The sequence below is a fragment of the Leuciscus leuciscus genome (genome assembly GCF_965113295.1).
Source record: "Leuciscus leuciscus genome assembly, chromosome: 13".
Taxonomy (NCBI): domain Eukaryota; kingdom Metazoa; phylum Chordata; class Actinopteri; order Cypriniformes; family Leuciscidae; genus Leuciscus; species Leuciscus leuciscus.
The window spans coordinates 19,350,886-19,362,093 of NC_138737.1; the positions used below are offsets into that span (position 1 = coordinate 19,350,886).

The following is an 11,208-nucleotide window of genomic DNA, read 5'->3' on the forward strand; positions in this document are numbered from 1 at the left end:
AGTGCACAATTTCTCACGTATATGTGCTTTCCAGTATTTAAAATAGGTTTGGCAGACAAAACACGCAAGAACACAGACCCACACACATATGCACAGGTGGAAACAAAGACAAAGCAAGCGATATAAATATATCAAAATAAACTCTCTAATGAAGGCTTTTCAGTACCGAACTGAACTCTCAGTGTCAGTAAGCTGAATGATAGTCATTGTGCTGATTGCTAGGCGTTTGAGTCTCCTAAACCAGAGAAAACAATCATGCAGTCGGTCTCGTTTGTACACTAAATAAGCAGAGCAGACACAGACAATAATACTGCTGAGGGCCCAATTAGCAGGGTAATTAATTACTGCAAACCTTTTTTCCCCTGTAATTAGCTCCAGATATATGGAGTGGGCTGACATTATGTTCTGAACTGTTTCAGATGAAATGGTTTTAGTGGCAGTTGTTCATAAAGATGAGGGATCTTCATTCTCGTATTAAAGAGTGGGAGTAAACTTTTCACTGCGTAAATGCCACCAGCAAATCTCTGGAAATGAGGTAGTGCTTGCAATAGTTATGGCCACTTCTCTATTCAGTGTTGTCTCGTACATTTATTGAGATCTTAAAGCATTACAGAATGCTGTTTAAAATGATTGATTTTGGATATGCAAAAGCATTAGGACATTTATCTAAAAAGCTTTAATACATTATGGTGGGAATTTACTAAGAATTAATTGTACCTGCTGACAATTTTATTTATTTGCATTTTGCACACACTGTCTGTTCAATAAAATAATTACACAAATCAGGTAAGTGTGCAAATGCATCCACAAAATAAAGAATACATAAAACAGCTTTTTAAAATGGCAGAAATGTGCTTGTCTGCACTGCATTATAATGTGCTAATTTACATAGAAAGGGCATGTTTGCCCTAAAAATAGACTTTATTTACAGTAAATGCTATTTAAAGGGATAATTCACCCAAAATGAATATTATCATTCACTCATTTACTTCTGCAACACAAAATGAAAGCATTTTTATACCAAACAATGAAAGTCAATGGGGTCCAAATTTTTTGGACCTTGTTTCGTTTTAAAAATTGTATATTTGTGTTACACAGAACAAAGTCAATCAGGTTTGGAACAACATAAGGGTGAGTGAATTATGACAGAATTGTCATTATTGGTTAAACTAATACTTTAAGTCCATTCAATATCTGGTTAAACTGCATTGTGGATGGTTTATATACAATAGGAAGGTTTTTTTGTGTGTGTGTTAAAATTCCACACACAAACATGGCGTAACTGGTAACTGTCTTAACTCATCTCTAAAACTAAGAACTAAATAGATAAATGTTGTGGTACACCTTTAAGGCTTTGAATGATAATAGGCCTACGTTAATACCCAGAGGACCCAACATAAATGACCTGAGATGGAGTAGCAATACAAACATAATTAGGCTCCACCAAGTGAAGTCTCTCTAAACAACAAGCCATGGCGATCAGATATTTTCTAGGAAATCTAGATCAATCGTTGTCTATTTTCGTCCCAAGATGCTTCAGCCTAATGTGTACGCATGGATCACCAAGGATTAGTGTACTAGCCTATGTGGAGGGTCCTTTGCCCTTTTATTAAATTAAGTTTAAAGCAACCTACTGGAGTAAATGACGCAGTTATTGCATTCAATCTAAATGTTTACCGAATTTATTGCAATTATGGTTATTAAATCTACAGGATTTACTGAGGCAGTGGAGGGTCTGTGTATAAAAAGTCTGTCGGAGGGACTTATTAAGGAGAACCGAGGACGGCAAATTAGCTTATGGAGGGAGAATGATTTCTTTCTTGTGTTAATTTGTACACTAATCAATGCAGCCTTTTCCTAACTGTGCTGGGCTATTTGATTGTAAAGCAACTTTAATTGAAAAATGGAGCCCAGGCTGTCGAGACTAAGGGCGACTTTCTGTGGCACTAATGATGCACACTCATCTTATAGTGTCTTTATGTTAAAGATCAAAGAGAATGGAGCGGATCCAGCTTGCATTGCAACAGATGAAGGGGAATTAGTTAATGCAACAAACCACACATTTGAGAACAGCATTAAGCCACTGCCTGTCATAAAACAGAATGAACAATGGCCATCGCGAAATCTACCTACGAACATATCATTTTTACATAAATTAAGATAGGATGAATAACAATAACAACTTCACACTATTTACCTGACAGCATTATGACTGAAGCATTATAGCAACCAAAATGTACTTTTGAGTCAAAAACAGTTGATGTACAGTAGTTTACACAGAGTTGTCAGTTATGAATAAAAATGACTGTTTTGTTACAATTCCAGTTTACCTGTTTGTATCAAAGCTCCAAAAAGGAAGAATGTAAAACATCTATATTTCGTGCACATGCTATTTAAAAACTATATAGCCTAATGCATCAAGATCACTGTATCACAGAAATCATACTCACCATAATACATAATAAGCATGTCAGTGGTCACATTTGTGACCAATGAGAGAACATAGAGATTTACTGAAAACAAAAGTCATCCCGGCATTCTGTGCTCTCTTCTCTAGGAAAAAAATAGCTAACGAAATTGGCTAACATATACTACTGTTAGCCTACTAAAGCAGGAATATTATTATAATATTATATAACGTTTTCAAAGATTTTCATCAATATGAGTCAGCCTATAAAATGTTGTAGGCCTACACTACAGAGTTATAAACAGTTTCAAAATAAGTCCAGTTGGTTAAACAGTGATTAAAACTATTCATTCAGCGTTCACTGTCACAGCGTACTGTCAACACAAGTTATTTAAAGATTAGCTGCGTCTTTTTATCCGCACGCGATTTAAGCGAGCTGAATGATTAAGCTGTGAATTCGTTCATTGCTTACCTGAGGGAACCAAATACAGATGCGTATGCTATACTGAGATTGTCCTTTTCACTTCCGCAATTAGTCATCGATGTGACAAATTATTAACTAGGACTGTGATCAAAGATCAAGAGTGACACCTGTTGTAGGCTAGTCTATATTTCTTACCTAAAATAAACGTCTTTTAAACTAATAACCTCCTCGGTCCCGAGATGGAAACTTACAATGTTTTTGAAATTATATATATACAAAATAAGTCTGTTAATACACATTAAGTCTGATATTGTTCTGGTATGAAATGAACGGTCAAGACAAAAGCAAGCAAACACACATACTGTGTAATATATGTAATGACGAGGTTTATCAGATAAAATATTAAAAATAATAATTCTGAAAATTATTTCCTGTGTCATCTTATTGTTATTGCTAGTCCTACTGTAATTAAGGTAACATGCAATGTGTGTAATGTGCATATTATAGTATAAAATAGCCTCACATAAAAATTTAACTTTTATTTAACACACAGAGAGAGAGAGAGAGAGAGAGAGAGAGAGAGAGAGAGAGAGAGAGAGAGAGAGAGAGAGAGAGAGAGAGAGAGAGAGAGAAACCTTTTATATCATAAGGATGACTTTCAATAGGTGTAAAGGTTTTTGTACTGTATATTTTATCTATAACCCTACCCCTAAACACAACCCTCACAGAGAACATTCACCATTTTTATATTTAAAAAAATTAAATAAAACATATATATATATTTCGCATAATTCATAAGCTGTTTTACTCATGGGGACCAAAAATGACCTTTCAACACTAAGAATAACATTGTTCCTCAGAAAACACTATTCAATTAAAACACACAAATCATCATTCTATGTTTTCATTCAATAAATGTAGGTAAGAAACTATTACATTCCAGAAAATAAAGATTCCACAATATCATCCTTGCATAGTAGAAGATGAATAATCTGTGTAGATGTGGAGGGAGGCTCGTATACCCTCGTGAAGCACAGCGAGGTGGAACAGATTACGCCACAGCCAATTGCGTGGCATAAGAATACATCAGTCTGCATCGTCTAATGGCAGTCGCACAGTGGCATAATCCTGATGGATTTGACTCTGTCATTCCCTTGAAATAAGTTTCAGAGAAGCGAAAGAACACAGAAACAACAGCAAAAAAGCATCTATCATCAACCCAGTGTTCTGCTGGAGCTAATAATGCTCAATAAGATCAAACGCACAGGAACTAAACAAGATTTAATGAACATAATAAGGTAATGAGACCTCTTACGCTCATCATCATTCATGAAAAACTGACAATGAATCAATGCCCGTGGCCCAGAGCAGGCGCCCACCACTAGTGTACACTACAGACGTGTCAATGAGAGACTAATGGATGCCATCTCAACTGAGACTTGCTGTGTCAGTTTGGCTCACAACCAAACCGCCCAAAAGCCGGAGAAAGACGCTGGCAGATAGCGAGAGCGCTACATGTGTTTCATGTCAGAGCGGGTATACAGCGCAGAGGCATGTCAGGTCACGCTGAAGCAGTGCCACCTGCTAAGTGTCGCTATGCGTAGAGTGATATAATGAGCCTTTGTCAATATCTCCAAGCCTGTTGAGGTGCTAAAGAAACACAGTCATCCCGAAACAATACGGCACGGTAATGCACCGTACATTGTAAAAGATATTTCTTGGGTACTTTTAGCAGCTAACACGGGCTGTCAAGCGATATCTCACGCGCTTTCCGCAGTACAAACATCTCCACTAACTCCCCGAGCTGTTCTCCTTCATCCTGCTGTGTTATAGTGTCAGCTGAACTTCTCAATGTCACACCTGACTCTCCTGACAAGGTGGGGGGAAAAAACAGACTACAAGCTTTCCTCTAACACCTCAGCTAGATTTCACAGACAGGCTGAAGTTGATGAAATAAAACATGGAGTGTGGAGAGATGTTTTCAGAAGGAAGGAGGAAAGCGGGGAAGTGGCACACCTGTTAAAGTAATGGTCTAATTATGGAAAAGGTGGTGAAGCACTCAGCGCGAAACAGTCAGCGATCAGCATTCTCACACTAACTGTGAAAGCCGTCAGCCATTATGGACTGGTTTTAATGCGCGCCCGACGCATGCTGGGGATTTGCGGGTAAGATGAATGATGCCCACATATGTGAAAGCGTGTGTGTGTGTGTGTGTGATGGGGGTGGAGATGGTCCGCTGAGCGATGCAGATGGTACATGGGAGGGGGGATCATTAGATATGAGGGTGCTTTGTTTGCAGCGCTGCATTTCTTACATTCCAATAAACCGCCTCTTCAGGTCCAGTAAATGCCACCCGTACGGTACAGTTCACTTTCACGGCCTTAAACTTCCTACAAAAGACCTTGTCAAAGGTATTGGATAATAAGGAGTTGCAAAATTCATATAATGCTGTTTAAATGTCATGGGGCTCAAATAAACAATGAAATGGCATGTTTGCATATATAAATCAAGTGTTGTGGGAAACTGTGCCTTTAGAAAGTTCCCAGATTTCCGTAGAATGCCAACACCCATCATGCACAAATTTATATGCAAGCCATGTTGAAAAGTAAATGTTATTTTGGTGTTATAAAAGCGGCCAGGGCTGAGCACCTCCGCAAACTAATAGAAAACAACCAAAACAATCCAAGGTTTTTATTTAACACCGTGGCTAGACTAACAAATAAACAGACGTCACCCGAACAAAATATCCCGTTACAGTTCAGTAGTAATGATTTCATGAACTTCTTCACTGAGAAAATAGAAAGCATCAGAACCACAATTGTAAACGTTCAATCTTCAATCGGGCCTTATAATTCAGCTTCAATTATCACCCCGAAAGAACAATTACAGTGCTTTACAACTATAGAACAAAAAGAGTTAAATAAACTTATCACTTCATCTAAAACAACAACATGTTTATTAGATCCTATACCAACTAAACTACTGAAAGAAGTGTTACCTGTAGTGGAAGATCCTCTCCTCAATATTATTAACTCGTCTTTATCTTTAGGTCATGTTCCAAGAACATTTAAACTGGCAGTTATAAAACCTCTCATTAAGAAACCACAATTAGATCATAATAATCTAGCAAATTATAGACCCATTTCAAATCTTCCATTTATGTCTAAAATATTAGAAAAAGTGGTGTCCGCTCAACTGGGCTCTTTCTTGCAACAAAATGAGATCTATGAAAAGTTTCAGTCTGGATTCAGACCGCATCATAGCACTGAAACTGCGCTCGTTAAAATCACAAATGATTTACTTTTAGCTTCTGACCAAGGCTGTATCTCAATACTAGTTTTACTTGATCTTAGTGCTGCGTTCGATACTATAGATCATACATTACTCTTAGATCGACTACAAAATTATACTGGTGTTCAAGGACAAGCACTAAGCTGGTTCAAATCATACCTATCTGACCGCTACCATTTTGTCTATTTAAATGGAGAAAAATCGATCATAACTCCAGTAAACTATGGAGTGCCGCAGGGATCTGTATTAGGCCCTCTGTTATTTTCAATATATATGATGCCACTTTGAAATATTATAAGGAAACATGGAATTAGTTTCCATTGTTATGCTGATGACACTGAAATATATATTTCATCACGGCCGGATGAAAACGCAAAATTTTCCAAATTGACAGAGTGTGTTAAAGATATAAAAGATTGGATGACCCGTAATTTTCTTTTATTAAATCCAGACAAGACAGAGGTAATACTTATCGGTTCAAAAAACCGCCCACAAAACCTCGCACAATACAACTTTAACATCATAGGATGTCCTGTTACTTTATCCTCTACAGTAAAAGACCTGGGTGTTATACTCGATTGCAACCTGTCTTTTGAAAATCATATTTCATATGTTACAAAAACAGCATTTTTCCACCTTAGAAACATTGCTAAGCTACCTAATATGCTATCAGTTTCTGATGCAGAAAAGTTAGTTCATGCATTCATGACCTCGAGACTGGATTACTGTAATGCTTTACTAGCTGGTTGTCCTGCATCCTCAATAAACAAGCTACAGTTAGTCCAAAATGCCGCCGCTAGAGTTCTTACGAGATCAAGAAAATATGATCATATAACACCGATTTTATCATCACTGCATTGGTTACCTATAAAGTTCCGTATTAAGTACAAGGTATTGCTACTGACCTATAAAGCCCTAAACGGCTTAGCTCCAGTCTATTTAACGGATCTTTTATCACCCTATAATCCATCGCGCTCTTTAAGATCACTAAATTCAAGGCTTTTGGTCATACCTAGGATATCCAGAACCACCAAAGGAGGGAGAGCATTCTCACATTTGGCTCCAAAACTCTGGAATAGTCTTCCTGATACTGTTCGTTGCTCAGACTCGCTCTCCCAGTTTAAAACTAGATTAAAGTCGCATCTCTTCAGCCAGGCATTCATATAATCCTACAGTTCAAACTACAATCCGGCCTCTAGCTCATAAATGCCAGAGGAGAACTGGCCCCCGACTGAGCCTGGGTTCTCCCAAGGTTTTTTTTTCTCCATTAGGTCACCTGATGGAGTTTTAGGACACCATTAGGTCACTTGATGAAGTTTTTCGGTTCCTTGCCACTGTTGCCTTTGGCTTGCTCAGTTGGGGATATTTTGGGGATATTTAATTTAATTTTATCAATCAATAAATTCCTCTTGAAACAAACTTTGTTGTATTATTTTAATTTAATACTGTGAAGCTGCTTTGATACAATCTGTATTGTGAAAAGCGCTATACAAATAAACTTGACTTGACTTGACTTATTTCATAATGTGCTTCGTTGATAATAAAAGCGTAGACCTCTCAGATCTGTTTAGCACATTTTATCATGTGCAAATCAATCAATTCCACAGATTGTTCGAGAAAAGAAGTGAAAATGCGGAAAGGTCTGCAGGTTCCATCTAGGCTGTGTGTAGAATGTTGCTACTGCAGCTCAAAATGTATTCGTGTTCAGAAGTAAGTAAAGGAATTCCAGATCCAGGAGTCTATAAAATCTAGCTGAATCTTCATGACATTATGCCAACTTGATCACTGATATGCAGCCCTCAGTCACAGAGACAATATATGTCAATATATTTGAGGATTTTATCAACTGCTGGGTCACAAGGCCATATTTCTGTTCTCATAATGTTGTAGAAAGCACAGAAAAATAATGCAAAATATGAAATAAAATACATGAATGATCAAACTGTTGAATACTGTAAATGTACAAAACTGTAAACGTTTTGTCATGCTTATATATATATTTTTTTTAATAATTTTTTAATAATCCATGTACTTCTTAGTATTAATACATTACAATATTTGATTTTAAGACATTTTTGTTCACTTTTGTATGATGAAGAATTTTGGTACTTGTTGTGTCACCATGATAAATAGTAAAATCTGGGTCCTGAAGGATACAGGTAAAGGATACAAGCAATATATATATATATATATATTACAGTTTATAAGCAGTTTATATGCAGCAGACACTTATTGGTGAATAACTTTAAATCATTTCATAACTTTATTGCATGTTTTCCAGCAGCTATGTTTAGGGAATGTTTGATGCTGTCAGGCTGTAAGAAAAGCATTTGAAAAAGGCTGAAAATGCCTCTCCTCCATATGTGTGAGAAAGAAAGGTCATTGGCTGTGTTTTCTAATTTACCAACACTTGTCTGGGGACCTGAAGGGATGGAGATTTCTTTGTTACCAGGCAGTGTAATAATATCTTTATCTCGACCTGGGAAATCTACAGAAGCCCTGGTGACCTCCGTCTCCACGCTCAAGCCATTACTTGCGGAAGAGTGAAAAATCCACCGCGCTCGCTTCAAATATGATCCCATCCTCGCTCCCTTGTCCCCCCTTTTACTAGCAAGCATATGAAAAGGCCCCGTGTCTCTTGAATAGCTTATAATAATGTGTTTTAAGAAGCGCAGCCTTACTGCACCCAGAGGACGCAGCCGAGTGCCTGGATGTAATATCAATGCATTTTCTGCAAGTAATTAAAGGTCAGCTTGGGTTAGGCTACAGTTGCCTGGGTTGAGAGAAGCACTCCTGCTCTCTTTTCCTTTCATCAGCTGTGATGCTTTGCCAAATGTGATTACGTCTTTTTTAAGCCATCTGTTTTCTTGGCACTACCAATGCATAAGCTTAAAACGTACCCTTATTACTATAATCGAAAACATCATCCAAACTCTATTTCCTTTAATCAGGCGAGCTATGGTGTTCATTTCAGCGCTAATGTTATAATGCTTAAGGAGAGTAAACGCTTTGAATGCTATTTGAAAAGGATTCAATTACATTTATCAGGACTCCACTAGAATCAAAATTAATGTGGACTGAACTTTGTGTAATATTTCCTGACATCCTCATTGCTTGATCTTAACCCGAGTTAACAAGGTCAGGTTTGCGACCCTGACTCCAGCAGAGGCCACCGATACTCTTTTGCTGATAGATTCAGCTGCCAACCTTGCTTCGGTCACACGCACAGTGACACGGACACATCGCAGGCGCAGTGCTCACGTATTTGCACACACATACGCACACGCGCTCTCGCTCTCCAGCGTCTGGCAGGAGGTCTGGCTCGCTTCGACTGGCTGCGCCTCGCTGCCCTTGTGCAGCGGTGTGCCAGTTGTGCCTCCCCCCCATTGCTGCGAATGCCACCATCTGGTGAGCCACGTGGACATCATAATCTCCCCTTAATTACATTAGCGCTGCAATCAGTTACTGCATTACAAGGCCCGGCGAAGAGCTTTTAAATCTTGGAGGAAATCATAAATAATTGCACTAAGTACCCGGCGCCAGATGTGAGTGCCAACTTGGCGGGCATGAGATAAATAGTCGCCCCTGCCGATGACGCTGTTCAATATTGGTGGGTTTTTTTTGGACGATGTCATCCTTTTTTAGCCTTTGCTCTCTTTGCTCTCTCTCTCCCTCCATCATCCCATAGTCCTCTTGGCTCTCCTCTCTGCCGCTGGCATAAGGAATAGCAAGCGCTTATGGTCTATTACCATTACGCTGCTGGACCTGTTGCTGCAGTTTTGCAGCTCACCGAAGAGTGGTCATTCGGACATCATCAAACATCGGATCTGTAGCGGTTGATTCTTTGGTTGTGGATAAAATGATTTGTGGGAAGATCTTATTTATGTGTTTTAAACAAATGTTGTCATCTGTCATTAATCTGAATTAATACATTAAGCATTGCCGCCTTGTCTTGCACCTCATCTTGTGGAGCTCTGTGTTGGTCTAAATGTCCAGAAGAATGGGAAATGCTTGTTGAAGCAGCAATGAAACAAGTAGTGACAGATATTTTATTCTGTATTGTGATGTACATCCAAGTGTAACGGATTATTGGGAAAGAAAAAAAGTAAGGCGGGGACTTGATTCTATGCATCAGTTGTTGATTGGATTTTGAGATGTAGGCGTTGCACTCAAAAGTGGAGGCTGATGAACGCGAGCGAGCAGGGGCGGCAGGGTTTAAATGGACTAAATTATTAGAGAAGTCACCAGAGAGAAGTCTGTTGTTTTCCCTGGAAGCTCCACTTAGGATTTTTGATCAAATATCACGAGGTTAAAAAAAGGAGAAACAAATGCACGGATGAATTGTTCACAATAAATTCTATAATATGCAGTTAGAAATTAGATGGGGTAAGTTTTATTTCGTGCTGGCGTTATTTATTACTAGGCCACATTTATTAATAATTTTGTTCAATTTGCATATTTGCACATGTGATGTTCTCTCATGAAACTCTAGATGGCGCAGGCTAATAGGTCCTTAGCGGTTCCGGACCTACATTATCGTGGCATTTTACCAATTCTACAGTTTAAAGTGAGCAGCGCATTAAAACAATGGAGCGGTTCAGGCCACAAGGGATCAGGGTCGTTTATGATAATGATCTTTCGGTGCTACATCATCTCATATTTTTATCTAGAGCCAAACGCGCTTCATTCATTCAGGATTGTAGGATATCAAAGGCAGTGAAGAATATATCTATTGCCTTCAAAAATCGATCAGATGAAGGTATCTCAGGAGACAGGAAGTGAAGCTATTGGATTCGGACGTGCCTTAATTCCTTCCTACTGGACTGCGTGCTCCAAAGGCACCCCAAGATTCACATCTTTAATTACTATTTTGAGTGTTTTGGATTTTTTCTTATACAAATTACTACGGCTGCCATGATGGAAATGTTTAGCTTTTCAAAAAAGTATTGTCCGGAACTCTGCTGAGAAGGAAATATAATGACCGGACCTCTTGGAACTTTAATTGAATAGCCCTGTTCTATAGGTCACAGCTGATTGGTTCCTGCTGTATTAGTAGCCAATATAGTACTAAGACATGCTGCTGCTG

The 11,208-nt window shown here is 38.5% G+C and overlaps 1 protein-coding gene across 2 annotated transcripts in view; it reads right to left on the minus strand.

Annotated features, from left to right (window-relative positions):
• The window catches only part of mvb12bb (multivesicular body subunit 12Bb), a 53,068-nt gene extending 50,139 nt beyond the window's left edge, over nucleotides 1–2,929 (minus strand). Inside the window, exon 1 of one of the 2 annotated variants that reach the window (XM_082188053.1) lies at nucleotides 2,880–2,929. Coding sequence is in view for 1 of the 2 variants with exons in the window: in XM_082188052.1 (XP_082044178.1) it covers nucleotides 2,451–2,469 (19 nt within the window). In the remaining variant the exon portion in view is untranslated. The other variant, XM_082188052.1, reaches the window with a different exon arrangement.
• Between the last annotated feature and the right edge of the window lie 8,279 nt (nucleotides 2,930–11,208).